This window comes from Artibeus jamaicensis, unplaced genomic scaffold (assembly GCF_021234435.1).
Source record: "Artibeus jamaicensis isolate MK-2021 breed Jamaican fruit bat unplaced genomic scaffold, CSHL_Jam_final scaffold_1019, whole genome shotgun sequence".
In the NCBI taxonomy this organism is placed as follows: Eukaryota; Metazoa; Chordata; class Mammalia; order Chiroptera; family Phyllostomidae; genus Artibeus; species Artibeus jamaicensis.
In genome coordinates, this window is record NW_026522025.1 from 33,817,445 (window position 1) to 33,834,005 (window position 16,561).

The 16,561-nt window shown below is 35.1% G+C and overlaps 1 protein-coding gene across 2 annotated transcripts in view; it reads left to right on the forward strand.

Moving 5' to 3' along the window:
* PKN2 (protein kinase N2) overlaps window positions 1-11,626 on the forward strand; it is a 123,600-nt gene extending 111,974 nt beyond the window's left edge. For both annotated transcript variants that reach the window (XM_037136521.2, XM_037136523.2), the window contains exons 17-22: window positions 964-1,026; window positions 2,452-2,528; window positions 6,435-6,577; window positions 9,990-10,097; window positions 10,291-10,371; window positions 10,468-11,626. In XM_037136521.2, the coding sequence (XP_036992416.1) occupies window positions 964-1,026; window positions 2,452-2,528; window positions 6,435-6,577; window positions 9,990-10,097; window positions 10,291-10,371; window positions 10,468-10,671 (676 nt within the window). In that variant the 3' untranslated portion in view covers window positions 10,672-11,626. The remainder of the gene's footprint in view (window positions 1-963; window positions 1,027-2,451; window positions 2,529-6,434; window positions 6,578-9,989; window positions 10,098-10,290; window positions 10,372-10,467) is intronic.
* The last annotated feature ends 4,935 nt before the right edge of the window (window positions 11,627-16,561 follow it).

A 16,561-nucleotide genomic window follows, 5' to 3' on the forward strand; every position in this document is an offset into this window, starting at 1 on the left:
GCAATTCAGATTCAACATATCTACACCAAACTAATTTTCTTAACAAAAATGTGGCGGCTACTTGTGCTCGCTTCGGCAGCACATATACTAAAATGTGGCTACTTCTTACTTCTTTACCAATTCATTAAACTAAGAAGGAAACCTTGAAAGTCATCTTAAGCTTTTTTCTTGCCCTCATCCTCTGCAGCTAATAAGATACCAAGTGCTTTCATGCTGGTTCTAAAATTTGTTTTAAATCCCTTACTGGTTTTGTTGGCACCACAATGGAGGTTCTTGTGATGTTCCATCTATACCATCGTGATAGCATTATCTGTTCTTTATTCCTCTGGGTACCTACCTGCTTCTACTCCAGCCCTCTTACTACTCTCAGAAAAACCTCTAACATAAGTCTGATTATTCTGCCCTGATTAAAATAGTTTGATCATCTTGTCACTGAGAAAAAAAATTCAGTATCCATAATATGACATTCAAGATCCTTCACAGCTTGACCGTAGGCTGCCTGTTCAGTTCAGCCTTGTCTCCCACTACTTCTTCCCCATTCTTTACTTCAGCCACACTAAACTTACTATTAGTTTCACAACTCTGTTTCTTTCCTTTTTAAGGGAATGCCCTATATCTCCCCCATGAAAGTTCTCTTCACACTGTCCTTCTGCTCGTATGACATACTGTAATTTTTTTTTTTTTTTTTTTTTTTTACAAAACCAGGTCAAGTGTCTAAGGACTACAGTGGAAGCCATCAGCCAGTTAATGGTTTCTGTTGTAGATTTTATTTTTTCTTAATTTTTAAAAATTTTATTGCTAATATTTAGCATATTCTTACTGTTTCTGGCACATAATAAGGACTAAATAAATACTTGTGTAATTATTTATTATGGAATTCTGCTTTGAAGCATAAAAGTATAAACTAGAATTTTCAACAGCAGTGGAATTTATTAAACTTTTAAAATTTAATTCTTCAAACAGATTTTATGCTGCATGTGTAGTTCTTGGGTTGCAGTATTTACATGAACACAAAATTGTCTATAGGTAAGTAAATTTTTAATACTTCCTAATGTCTTATTTTGGTGTAAATTAGAATTAAAGATAGTTAAGAAGGATATTGTGTCTTTGATCAACTTCTTAATTTTCACTTTCATATGATAAGTTGACCTCTCTAAAAGTTAAATTTCAATTTTGAAAGACATGGTTAACACTATAATTATATGATAACCCTTTCTGTTCTTAAACCTCTATTCATTACATAATTACAGTAGTCAGATTATAAGTTGGCCTCTGATAACAAAATTCATTAACAGTATTTATCCTTATTAATGTTTTATGCTCAACAGATCCACTGCAGAAAGGTTCTGTAAACCATACTATTCAAAGGTTTTCCATGATAAGCATCACCCTGCTGCCTTTATTAACTCTTGCGGTCAACTAAACAGTGTACTTTGGTGACATACTTGATTTATGTCTGGCACAAGCACCTTTCAAATTGCAAAACTATAGCAAATAGTCTGTAGCCCGGCAGCTAGCTAGCTAGTCTATGGGCCATGCTTGGAATAGCATGGCTCAGGACCAGTGATTTTCAACCTTTCTCATCTCATGGCACACATAAACTAATTACAAAATTCTGCAGCACACCAAAAACTATATTTTTCTTTCCATCTGACCAAAAAAAAAAATAGGTATAATTTGACTTATTCACACCAGACAGCTATTGTTGTGTTGGCTGTTGTCATGTTTTTGTTTGACAACCTAAGGGAAAAGAGGTCAGTGCCCCTGCCTAAATGATCACGTTTTAACAATTCCTGGGGCACACTGGTTGAAAAGACAGCACTAGACCAGATAAATTATGGAAAGGCCAGTCAGAATTAGAAGACTATAAACATCGGTTTATTCAGACTTCTTAACAATATTTTCAAGGTAAAAATTTCTTCATGATTCTATTTTACTCTCAGGATAAAATATTTTCAACTTAATTTGTAATCCATTAGTATGGACATGTAGCTTTCTTTTTATTTTAAATTACACTCTTAGAAAGTTAAACCTGTTCCCCCAATACCTTATTTATACTATTAAACATTTCTTTTTTATGGGTGGTGTGTAGGCATACTTTCAACTTACTCGAAGTCTGATTATCATAATTAACAAATTAATAAAATCTGAGTTAGTTACTTGAACTCCTCATGCTTTAAAATGTATATTTAAATAGAAAAAACACTCCTCATTAAATACAGTCTTCCTTACCTGTATAACAGAGGAAAATTATTCAGAAAATACATACAGTAAAAAACTTTTTGAAAGGAAGAAATGAATATTTGTAATATAGTATTTAAATCTCAAATCATAACTTGAAAAGCTTGTTTTTAGTAAAAAGAAAATATAGCTCCTAGTGAAAATTTTTTAACTACACTATCTACTGATTTTATTGATTTTTTTTATTTCCATTTTTTTAATCCTGAACAGAGATTTGAAATTGGATAACTTATTGCTAGATACAGAGGGCTTTGTGAAAATTGCTGATTTTGGTCTTTGCAAAGAAGGTAATTGGACAGTTTAAAGTTTCTTTTTTAACAAATTACTATTCCTTTGTACTTTGTTAGTTTTTAAGTTTGTGGAAAGTAGAATGTATTTTTAACTTTAATTTATTCTTTATTAAAACATTGTGGGTTGTCTACGGCCATACCACCCTGAACGCGCCCGATCTCGTCTGATCTCAGAAGCTAAGCAGGGTCGGGCCTGGTTAGTACTTGGATGGGAGACATTATGGGTTGTTTGTGTAACCTAATTATCACATTATTAAGAATTCTGTGGGTATGAATATGGTTAGGTTTTCAAAAATTATAGTGTAAAACAAAGCTTCTCGTTGTATGATTAATAATGATTCTATCACTGTTCTATAAAAACACTGGTTAAGCACCAAAGTTTTCACTTTGCTGGGATTCTGTAGAGCACAGATGGCAAACACAAAGCCAGCAGGCCGGTCCCACCCTCCACCTTGTTTTACCCAACCTGGCACCTTGTATCTACCCAGCAGTAACTCTGCGCTCTCGCTTAACTGTTAAGGAGTAGTTACATTTGCACAGTCCTAAAGTTACATTTGGCCCTTTGAAGACAACCGCGAGGCTGATGTGGCCCCTGGTGAAAATGAGTTTGACACCCCTGATGTAGAGCAAATTATAAATTAGGCCTAATAACTTCTCTCCAGCTTCTTAAAACTTTTACCATTTTTAAATAGGGAAGAAATGTATAGCCCAAGAATCCTTTCTGTATATTCAAAGTTAAATAAATAAGTAAACTGGAGAAATTTGAATCAGAGGTAGCATACCAAAGTGTACAGAACACAGATTTAGGCACTAGACAGTCTTAGGTTTGAATCCTGGCTTTGCCACTTATTTGCTCTCTATTTTCGGAGGAGTTACTTTTAACCTCATTGAGTGTTTGAGTGTTTCCTCAGTTATAAAATAAACATAATCCTCATTGTTTACAAGTATTATGAGAATTGGAGATCAGTATGTGGCACAGTGCTTGACATGTAGTAAATAGTTATTCTTTCTTAGTTTTACATTTAATACATTGTATTGTAACAAACATTGTATGTCTCCCCCTCTACATTGGTAGTTTCTTACTTATTCAGCTTTGTTTCCATAGCACATAATATAGTACTTGACATATCCAAAATATTCGGTGAATGTTTAATTAATAAGTAGTAAGAGAAGGAATGAGTAAATGAATGAATGAATGAAGTTTGTAAGTATATGTCCGTTAGTTACCCACTGACCTCCTAATTACTGAATCCGATAAAACTGTTCTCTTTTTCTTAGCCTTCCCTGAATTGGACACTGTTAATTTATCAATAAATGCTTTTGTTCTTCAGAGTAATCCCTTAGCTTATTGCTCTTCACTTCTAATTTTTAACTAATAACTATATGTTAATGATTCCTAAATCTACTATTTCCCTTCTTAACATTTATTCAGCTATCTACTAGACAGCTCTACCTGAATAGTCAGTAGGTATCTCAAATACTATATAAAGAAAGTTTCTTTTCCTTTGATATTCTAGTTCAGGGGTCCCCAACTTCCAGGCCAGTACTGGTCCAGGTTTATTAGGAGCCAGGCTGCACAGCTGGAGGTGAGCTTGAGGTTATTGGGCTTGAATCATCACCTACCACCCTCCATCCATGGAAAAATTGTCTTCCACAAAGCCAATTCCTAGCGCCAAAAAAGTTGGGGACCACTGGTCTAGTTCATAGTTGATGACGATAGAGTCCTCTCAATCTCCCAGTTTGAAAATATGGAATATCCTGGACTGTGTTCTGTGCTCTACTTTCCACATCCAGTTAGTCATCAAATTTTGCTGGTATCTACCTCCTTTAATGTATCTTAAATATTTTATTTCTTCTCTAATGCTTCCTACCATCATTATATTTTGACAAGAGTACTTTCATAGCCTCTTAACCTTTTCTGTCTCTAGTTTTTTTCTCCCTCAAATTAGTCAGCCATGCAAAGGCCAAAACGCTGTGGGGTCCACATAAATATAAACGTAGCCATGGCACACCCCTGCTAAAAATCCTGGCTAAGACTGCTATAGATCGCCCTTCTTGATCTGCTTGCCAGCCTCTCCAGCCAGATCTCTTGCTGCCTGCCATCTGCTTAGTATTTTCTGCTTCAACAGCAACAAACTGCTTATCAGACTGCTTACAGTCTGTCTCTCCACCAGTTACCCATCCCAACTCCATTTGCTGATGTCTGCTCATCCTTCAGACCCAGCTCAAGTGTCACCTGTTCATATAAGCTTCCTGAGACTCCTCTCTTAGCCCAACTCTTGAGTTAGCGTTCAGTCATTTTTAAGTGTTTTCATAATAATTTTTCTTTATCCTATCATTATAAAATTATCAATATGTATTTGTTTTCCTCCAGTTTCTTGTAAGCTTCTTAAGAATTGTGTCTTAACTGTAATTTTTATGTTCTGCCACTTGGCATGGATGCCTAGAAAATAATAGGTGCTCAGAAAATAGGTATTCAACAACCAGATTGTGTATTGATTCATTATCATAAAAATATACATTGTTTATTACAATAATAATGGCTAACATTTTTTAATACTGTGTGCCAAGCACTTTGCCAAATGCTTCATATTCATTTAAATTATAACAATCTTATGAAAGTTGGTAGATCAGAAGAGGAAACTAGGCTTTGACTTAAGACAACTTCCCCATGCTCTCTCATGGCTAAGAAATGGCAAAGCTGGTATTTAAACCCAGATATTTATGACTCCAGAGCCTGATGTTAACTACTTACGTGGAGTTTTACCAGTTTGAAATCTTAGATAATTGGGCCTACTTTCAATTTCCTTTAAAACTATCAGGACAAGAAAATTTATTATAATGAATGAAATATAATAACTGTATTACTATAAATATATGTATCACATTAAAATACAGGTTTATAATATTACTATTTTAAAACTAAGGGGAAATTAGAGTATATTTAACGTGAAAGTATGACATATGTAATATGTTCTAGTTTATAATCAAGGCACAGAATAAAAATCAATAAATTAGTTTTGTTTCCATGTTTGCTAACCAGTTTTTTTTCTAATTTTGGCCAAGGTATTTAAAAGGATTGTGTGTGTGTATGTATTCATTCAACTCTTTTTACAAATAAATTTTATTGAAGAAAAAATAATATGACCAATGTTAAGGGAATTTTGCAAAAAAAAAATTTCCCACCCTAATGTGCTCATATATTTAATTATGCCCTTCATGACTTGATGTGTAGACTTACAAATTTGTTTGAAAGTTCAGTCATTAAAAATGCATACCTTTTTATATTTAGAATTGAGGTCTTTTCTTTCAAGTGCTTTCATAAGAAGATGCTTATGAGCTTTTAACACTTCAGAATGCATTCAGCCATTATCTTCAATATGTAGAATGTATATTTGATTAACTAAATTATAGGGAATGTATATTTGAAAACTAGTTAGCTAAAATTATTAAAACCATATCTCTATATTATATAACACATTTGATGAACTCTTGATTTTCCAAAGGTTGCTCTGTGGTAATTTCCAAACTGTACTTAGTGTTATTTTTATAATGAAGCAAATAAACTTACTAAAAAGATTGAATTAAAAAGATGATAGAAATTGAAGCTTACAATTAGTTCCTTTTATTTCAACTTCTTGGCATTGCGTATAATGACAAGAAAGAAAATAAAGTATGAAAGTTTTATTTTTACGTACTACTAACTAAATAATAAAGTTGCTATTGTATAGTTTTCTCCATACCAGTCTTTAACATTTTCTTTAAAAGTCTTTGGTATATTGTGAGTTTGGTCATTGTGTACTAATCATGCAACTTAATTTTTGTTTCCTAGGGATACCTCCTAATTTTTATTCTAAATTTTTTTTTCTTTGCTAACAAATGATTAAATTTTACCTTTTTCAGGAATGGGATATGGAGACAGAACAAGCACATTTTGTGGCACTCCTGAATTTCTTGCCCCAGAAGTATTAACAGAAACATCCTACACAAGGGCTGTAGATTGGTGGGGACTTGGTGTACTTATATATGAAATGCTTGTTGGCGAGGTAAGCAGTAAAAATGGGCTGGAAAGAAAAGAGGAAAGATGAGTGAAAGAATAAAGCATGCCATTTATAAAACCACTTAATATATTACTGCATAAGTGGAACTTGTATAAGTATTTATAATATATTAATTGTCTCTGATTCTAAGATACAATAATATCGATCATTTCATAGGAAATAAAGTAAGAGGAAGACTAATGAAAAGAATGTATTCTATACCTACCTATAAAGTCAGCTATATCTTAGTCAAAAATGTTACTTTCAAAAAACAATACAGCAGAATTGAAAAAATTAACAGGTTTTTTTTTGTTTTTTGTTTTTTACTGTTTTCTTTAGATTTACTTGAAATAAATTTCTGGGGATAATTTAGTTGTACACAGAAATTTTTACCATTTAGGAAATGGTGAATTATATCCAATTAATAAAGCAGTAATAAGAGGCTAATATATTTTGTTATAAATTGTTGGAAGTGATAAATTAGAGTAAGAATCAATATTTATACAAGTAATTGAAAACTACTTAGAAAAAGTTGATAACCCCGAGATGCAAGAAACATTCCCGTCTGGGATTGGTTTGTTGTTCTGCAGTTTCCCGAATGCCAGCAGTCTTTCCTGTACATTCCTGGCATAAAGAAATTAGTGGCTCAATGAATGAATGACCAAATTATTGAATGTCAGTTATTTCTAAAATTTTGTTCTGTGATTGGCTTATAGTGGCACTTATTCCAAACAAGCAAATAAATGATTTTAATTTAACCAAATGACAGCCCTTTTTGGAATGTCAAATTGGAGTGAATACTTGGAAAAGGAAGGAAAGAAATGTTTATCCTATGCTAAGCACTTTTCTATTTCCTTAATAAATGGTAGCTCATTTAATATTTCAGCAGCCTTTGATGTGCTCAATAGTAGTCTTACGTCCATTTTTTGTTATGTGAGTGGAGACAAGCAGAGGTTTAGAGGTTTGGAGACGGCTTTAAGTCACAGTTCTCATGGTAGGGCTTGAATGTTAAACCTGGCTCTCTAACTTCAGTCTGTCTCTAAACCATTATACTTTGCTACTTCCAGAATAGTCCACTCAACCTGTTTCTGTTCTTAAAGCCAATGATCCAGAACTGAAACATCTCTTTAGAAAAGTTACTGTATGACGTTTTAGAGTTGAAAGATGCATTTTATCCCTAGTCCATGGTGGTCTTTACTTTCTAAGAATGCCAGAAGTACTCATAATAATTGTTTCTATAAATTCAGGCATACTTCAAATTCCTTTTTAAAAATAACATTTTTGTTGCTTTGTTTTTTAAATGTAGCAATTAGTAACATATGAGATTGAAGTTACTAAAGACTATGTTTACTAAACTATGATAAAATTGAGGTTTGGCTAAAGTTTCCATCTAATTTCTCTATTGTTACAAATAATTGAAAACTGATTGGCTATATTATGCATATTCAGATTTGTATTTGAAATTTGTATCTGTATTTGTGCAAGTTTTGAAGACTGGGAAGACCCCAGGAATAAACAAATGTACCAGGTCTCCTTTTCCTGTGCCAAATGCTGTATCAGTGAAGTAACCTTAGATGTGGGGATTAGATGTTTGACATCTGAATAGACTATTGCATTTTTATATGTGTTCAAAACAATTGCATTAGTGTTTTGTTATTAGCTTAAAATCTATTTGAAGAAACAAGGAATTTTAACATCTTAACAAATGTGAAGATAAATCTTTACTATTCAGAGACTTATAGAGTGACAGTTTTAAACACAAAATTGACTGATCAAGTAAAATACAAAAGTGCTTTGAATTACCACTTGAAATTCTGATTGAGAATCCTTATGAAATAGAATTTTCCCCTGACTTATCTCAATTCCAGAAAGAAGTTATATTGTCCCCACATGGTAGGTATTGATTTATGTATTTTGAATGAGTGAATGAATAAAGTTTTGACAGAAAAGTTTGAAATTATCTTAGATATGAGCAACGGCATGGGCAGCTCAGCTTCAGGAATTTGGGTTCTGAACTCATTTTCACAGCTTCCTTAGGTCTAAGAACCCTCTCTTTCTATTGATATTGCCTGCTGTGTGGTTCTTATTCTTCAGTACCTACCTTATAGGAAGCAAGCAATCAAATCTAAGCCATCTGAAATGCTGAGGTAATAAAGGTGAAATTCTGAGGTAATAATTTTATAGCCACATTTTCAACATGGTTGAGAGCTTATGTTATGCTGAATGGAGTTTAACTACTTTTTTATGACTTGGTTTCATTTTTGTCTTATGAGTAATAATTTTAATACTCTGCTTCTTACTGAAATGCCTTAAAACCTGTTGTGTATAGAGTAATAAATATGCCTGGAAACATGTGGCTTTTGAGTTCCTTTCAGCCTAATTTTGTTGGCAGCTGCTTCTTAGTGCAGTTATTATGCCTGCAGATTTTCTCATTATTTTATGACAATTAATTTACTGTTGACTGTGAAATTCAAAGCATATCCTTATCTGATCTGTTGCCACAGTGATTTCCTCTGTAGTAACACTTACTATCATATTCACCTGCTCATTTCCTTCTGTCTTTCCACAATACCGACCTTCTTAAAGTTTGTGTCTATTATCTAAATATTTCCCACTGTCTAGTAGACACTTAAAATTATATACTGTCTGCTTAGGCAAATGAATAATAAATGAATTAAATAAAACAATTGAATGGAATGAAATGAAAAATAATACAAAGTGATTTGACCAAATTTGTTAAACATCTGTGAAATAAATTCAAGGAAGATTTCAGTAAGAGTATATTGTGTATCCTATGGACAACAGATATGTATTTGTGGTGGCTTCTTCTAAGTCCTTGTTTGTGTGGTGTTTTGGTGGGGTTTTTTAATTATTTTTTACTGCCTTTAAAAATTTTTTTTAATTTTTAGAGAGGGGAAGGGAGGGAGAAAGGGAGAGAAACATCAATGTATGGTTGCCTCTCTAGCATCCCTTACTGGGACCTGGCCTGTAACCCAGGTGTGTGCCCTGACTGGGAATCAAGCTAGTGATCCTTTGGTTCGCAAGCAGGCGCTCAGTCCACTGAGCCACACCAGTCAGGGCTGGTTCTTGTATTTTTAATGCAAGTTTTTTATTGTAATTTTTTTCCATTGCCATTTATTCCCCAAATACCCTCTCCCACCTCCACCCATCCCCCTCCTCCCAACAATCACCGCACTGTTGTTCATGACCATCAGTCCTTTTTCTTTTTTGCTCAATCCCTCCAGCCCCTAATCCCCCCCTACCCCAGAGCTGTCAGCCTGCTCTCTATCTATGAGTCTGTCTCTGTTTTGTTTGTTAGTTCAGTTTGACCACCCGGTTCTTGATTGTTCTTTGGATAGCTGATATAATTTTACTGTATTGAAAATTATTTTGACTTACACAAAGATATTTCTTCTAGTCTCCCTTTCCTGGTGATGATGAAGAGGAGGTTTTTGACAGTATTGTCAATGACGAAGTAAGGTATCCAAGGTTCCTATCTACAGAAGCCATTTCAATAATGAGAAGGGTAAGAATTAATGATTTATCAACTACTCAATTTTTTTATATTGAAGGACATTTTTCAGTAGAACTCTAGAAGTTGTTCATAGATGTATGATTTAGACAAGTACATACCAATAAGAAATCTAGATCTTTGTTGGTTATGAGAATATCAGTGAAGTTGCTGTTTTTATTTGAACATTTTTACTTTATCTTGTTAGCTATTAAGAAGAAATCCAGAGAGGCGCCTTGGAGCTGGTGAGAAAGATGCAGAAGATGTAAAAAAGCATCCATTTTTTCGAGTAAGTATGAAAGTTTAGTGTTTTGTTTTGTTTTTTTCTGAAACGAACAATCAGGAGTGGGAAACTAAAGCGGTCATTTTATATTTTGTAATCTAGCTAATTGATTGGATTGCTCTGATGGACAAAAAAGTAAAGCCGCCATTTGTACCTACCATTAGAGGACGGGAAGATGTTAGTAATTTTGATGATGAATTTACCTCAGAAGCACCTATTCTGACTCCACCTCGGGAACCAAGGATACTTTCAGAAGAGGAGCAAGAAATGTTCAGAGATTTTGACTACATTGCTGATTGGTGTTAAGTTCCTAGACACTGTGAAACCAAGCAGACTGACTACAAGATGACCTCTTAGAAATAGCGAACCTTTCATTTGCTCTCTGTGCCACCAGTAGCTTCTGAGTCTGTTGTTGTTTTTAAACACATGAAGATTTGTTTTAAAGTACTTCTAATACCTTCCTGAAAAGTAGTTTCTTGATGTATTTTCAGCATAAATCTGAGCACTGGAAACAGTTTTATAGAGTTTAGGCTGAATGTGTATCAGCCGTGAAAATCTATCAAATACTTTTAGATCAATAGTCTTAAAAAAAAAAAAAAAGGAAGAAAACTCCTCTATAATCCCTAGTTTTGTCGTATGCCTGCCTTTAGCAGAAGGAAAATGAATCAGTTAACTTCACTTAGCTGTTTTTTTTTTTTCCAATGGGAAAAGGGCTTGGAGTGCTATTCCTATTCACAAATAGTATGATTCTTTTTAAATAAGGCAAATGCTCTTATTTTTTTAAAGAAATTAATGTCCAAAAAGTAGTGGTAGTTTGTGCACATTTTTAGGCTTTTTTAATTAAATGAATTGATGTCTTGTTTTATAAGTTTTTTTTATATTTATTAGAACATTTTTATTGCCTTATCTTTACCAACCATGTAACAAAACCTCATAGCTTTCCAGCAGAGCTACTTGCCAAACAGTTTTTTGTTTATTAGACCATTATGAAATGAACAGGAACAACTAAACATCAACATTTACTAAAAAATTTAAGAATGAGAACTTCTAATCAGCCTGAACCAAGATACTGTGTTATCTCTATGCATTCCCAAAGTCTGGCCCCTTGGGGTGTTCAGTCACGCCTTCTTCCAAAGTCAGTGAACTGATTAATGCTGTTCTTGATACTCATTGTACATTTTATCAACCTAGTTCATCTTGTTCTTGTATCTACTGTAGAAGGGAACTATATCTTTGTTAAAACATAGAGATTATTATGGTATACATGCTGTGAACATGTATATTTGCAGGTTGTAATGTATTCTATGTTGTAGGTTTATTATTTAATTTCACCACTTCATCACTTTTGTACAGTGGCCAAGCAGACACCTCAGACTCCAGCATTTACGTTAAGTGCATTTGTACATTTTAGGCCACTGGATCCAGATTTTATATTGGCAGTTACTAAGGGCAAAAGCAATATATTATAACAGAATGTATAAATATTTTTGATAAAACAGTCTATATTTTATAAAAATTATTATAACACTAAAGCTGTACCTCAAAAGTCTCAAATAATTTGATCAAGTACTTTTTACAACTCTTCAGAGGATCCTTTTGTGGCTTTTTTAATGCTCTTATAGGAAAGTCTTTTTGTAAGCCATGACTTTTCCACTTGCCTGGAGTTGTTTGTGGGTTTTTTAAATTTGTTTGTTCATTTGTTTTCCCCAGTCCATAACTTCATTGTTTCTTTTTAGTTCAGTAACAACATCTTTGATTCTGTGCTTAGCATATTAGGGTCATCATACCTCAGGAATAGCAAGTTGTTAACTAACCATACTAAATTAACCATTTAATCGCAGTGATGTCATGTTAAAAATTGTTCAAGTTTGAATATGAGAAACACGAAAGCACATTTGTTTATAGAGAGTTGAGCTAAAAATGTTTATAAATAGTTGAGCCTTACCAGGGTGTGCTGGCATGTTTTTGGTGTACTCTCAGAGCAATTAAAATTGTTCAGAGATAATTCATATTTCCTTTCAAATTGATTATTACCCAAGATCCTTTGGGGGATAATCTTCTAGACAGAGCAATATGTTGTTTCAAGTTATTTTTAAATGCCAGTTAACTTTTGGTAAAGGACAATAGAGGATCTTAGCTTAATTGTCTGGCTTTCATTTAAACAGTATTAACACAACATTTAAAAAAAACACTAAATACTTTTGAGGTACAGTCTGTTCACCTTTTCTGGTTCTCAAAAATGTATAAAGAGCAATGTCTAAAGTAGGCTTTTAGCATTAAAAACTGACAGCGTTTTTGTAACTACACAATGTACAGAAATTTTTATAAATTGAAGCCAATCACTAAAAAAATTAGAGGGCAGGGTATATTCACACAATTAAGCTGAAGAAAGCACTAATTTTTTTCTGTAGTTTTAAATATATATATATTTTAGTCAGATTTTAAAATTTTAAACTCTATAGAGTGTAAATATATTTTGCTATTACTGTATGCATAAGTGACTGCTCAAGCACTTTGTGAGAAAATTTGGATATTCTAGAATGGTACACTATGCATTCAGATGAAATGTGCCTTTAACTATGTCATTCTAAGAAAAAAAAGTGTTTTGCAGTCATGAGTTACCACGAATGCACAAATTAAAATTTAAATAGATTGTAATTTGTAACTTTGGTTTTAAGTATTATTTCTTTTGGGAAACTTCCTGTTGGTCAACTATGCATTAGCCTTACTGTAGTCAAGATCTCAAAGATTTTAACTTTAGTCACCTTTCCTACAAGTACTTTTTGTCCTGGGGAAGAGCAAAATCATGAAGATTCACAGCAAGTTGTTCTCTTCACTGGTAATAATGGGAAAACTTTGCATCTTACTCCTGTAAGGTCAGTAGCATTTATTATTCAATGGATATTAATAAAATGCCTTCTCTGGGCTGTACACTGAGGATAGAAAAGTAGGAGAAACATCAGAGTCTTAACAAATAAAGAATGGTATGCATTAATGCTAAAATGCAAGCACTGTATTTTATGTACTTTCTTGTTTGGGGATAACATACTCAATTTTAAGACTTGACCTTTCAGAAAATAGTAAATGTAAACAGAATACTAACCATATTCAAGGCATTCAAAAATTACAAATGAAATATTTTAGAAATATAAAATGATCCATGCTATTTCTGTAACACAAATTGGGGTCATAATGGAAATTGTTATTGTATGGTGACTAGGTTAATACTGCATTATAGATTCCAATCTAATACAAATTTTTACAGGTATTACTGATCTTCCCAAAAAACTTAGGGTATGAGAAACCCAAAGGAGCAAATGCCAATCCATGGTTCATAATCATAATTTAGAATTCTTTTTTACCTTCTAGCTGTATTTTGAAGTATACTGTCTCTGGAAGATATTAACCTTATATATGTATATGTATGTATTTATAAACATATACATACATGTATTAATAGAGGTAAGCTTTTAAATGGCTTTTCAGTGTCAAAAGTCTTGCATAATTTTCACTTACAGTATTATGACTAACTAGAAGCTCCAAGACCTCCATAATTTGAGGTGTTTTGGGCCTTATTGAAGGTAGGAGTGGCATCTGTCAACCCTTCACCCCAAAAGAGCAAACATGAGCATTTATCTGTACAAGCTAAGGCTTCAGCACCAAGAGTTAGTGCTGAACACAAAAGTGAGACTGCTCAAAGGTTGGGACTAGAAGCTGAGTCCACATAGTACGCCAGAGACCTAGGAAGTTGGAGAAGGTAATAAAGGCCAGAATGGCAGAGAGCTGGCTTTGGAAATGCAGGCACCCAGAAGAAGTGGCGTTGCCAAGGATGGGTTCCTCTTGCAACACCATTATGAGGATAACCTTGCAACTGCACTAGAATTTCTGTTTTGTGCTCAAACCCTCTAAAAGCCTCAGGTTCTAGTTTGAAAGTCACTCTCTTTCTACAATAGAATCGATACTTTCTGAAGGAAAGCTTCTCCAAAGTGGAACAAAGGTCTTTCACAAGTGAAGTTAAGAAACACAGTCAAAGATCACCAAACATGACAGACAGCAAGCTAATTTGAAGAACCAACAAAAAATAGTAAATTTAGATACTCCTCCAAAAGAATTCAGATGTTAGAATTTTCAGATACAATATATGAAGGAGTTGTGTATAAAATATTTATATAGACTACTTCCAATCAAGATAGAGGCGTAGGTAGACATGCTTGGCCTCCTTGCACAACCATAAAAAGGATCACAACTAACTTCAAAACAAAAAAGACCCAGACTGCCAAAAAGAAAGTCCAACAACAAAGGATCTAAAGAAGCCAAATTCGTCCAAACGGTAGGAGGAGAAGAGACAGGGAGCCAGGGCAGAGAGGACACGGTGTGGCAGGGGCAAGGCAGGGGCAACAGCAGCCAGAAGAACAGGCAGTCCCACATTCACGTATGGAGGGTAAAACCAGGAGGGACACCTTGGGGAGTTAGCTAGCCCCAGCCCCAGGCCGCAGTACACAGCCCCGGGTTCCAGTGCCGGGAAATTAAGTCTCGTAACGTCCTGCTTGAAAAATCAAATACTGCTGGTGTCTCAAGAGAGTCCATTTAAAGAGCCCACGTGGTCCTAAACCAAACAGAAACCCGCCCACTCTGGGAACCACTACCAGGGCAGCAGGTAGAGAGAGGGGTACCAGTTGTATGTGGGAACGGGGTGAAGTGACTGGAAATGGGGTGAGTACCCAGCAAGCCTCTAGCAGCCAAACAGTGGCACTGTCCACTCTCCGACCCCTCCCCACATACAGAGCCAGAAAGCAGTGAAGCAGGCTGAACCACCCAGCAGATACCTAAAGGTTCCGCCCCACACAACTTAAAAGGTGCACTATGGGAGTCAAAGCAGTGCTACCTGATACACAAAAACAAACACAGGGAGCCTGCCAAATGGAGGAAACAAAAAAATATAGCCTAAATGAAAGAACAGAACAAAAACCCAGAAAAAGGACTATAGTAGATGGAGATAGCCAACCTATCAGATAACAGAGTTCAAAACACTGATGATAAGGATGCTCAGAGGTCTCACTGAATATGGCAAAAACATAAGGGAAGAAATGAAGGCTACACTAAGTGAAATAAAGAAAAATCCACAAGGAACCAACATTTAAGGGAAGGAAGCCAGGGCTCAAATCAACAATTTGTAACACAAAGAAACAACCAACCAGGACAGAATGAAGACATAACTCAAAAAAAAGAGAGAATAAGGAGACTGGGACATCTCCAAAAGTGCCAACATATGAATCATAGGGTACCAAAAGGAAAAGAGGAAGGGGAAGAAATTGAAAACTTATTTGAAAAAATAAAGAAAACTTTATTACTTCCAACCAAGATGGAGGCATAGGTAGACAGACACACTGTGCCTCCTCATACAACCAAAATAATTTAATTTGGTCACAACAATTTATAAATAACCACCAGAACTGACAGAAAATTGAACTGTATGGAAGTCTGAAAACCAAGGAGTTAAAGTAGACACATTCATCCAGACAGGTAGGAAGGGCAGAGTCAGGGAACTGGGCAGAGAGAAGTTATGGCAAGAAAAGCAGTGGCACCAAGTGCACAGGCAGCAGCTGACAAACCCCGGGGCATGCAAGACAACAGCAGGCAGACCCCAGGTGTGGGGTAACAACAGCACACCCAGTGAGGCAGCAGCTATTGTAAAGCAGGAAACAGCACACAAGGCGGCTGGCTGACCGGGCAGTCCCACATTCGCATGTAGATAAACCAGGTGAAACTGGAGAGCGAGACAGACCATGAAACCCAGGGTCCCAGCATGAAGAAATAAAGCCTCAAACCATAAATTGAAAACATCTGTGGGGATTGAGGTGCCAGGAGAGACTCCCCCAGCCTCACAGAAGAGTTCGTTGGAGAGACCCACAGGGTCCTAGAACATACACAAGCTCACCCACATGGGAATCAGCACCAGAAAGGCTCGGTTTGCTTGGGGAAAGTGGCAGAAGGGACTGAAATCTGACAGAGAGCAGAGCAGGTGCCATCATTCCTTCTCAGACCCCTCCCCCACATACAGTGTCACAACCCAGGGATGTGGGTTGCCCTACCCTGGTGAACACCTAAGGCTCTGCCCCTCATATGTAACAGGTGCGACAAGACCATAAAAATGGCCCAAACAGAAGTACAGATCAAAGCTCCACAGCAAATACAA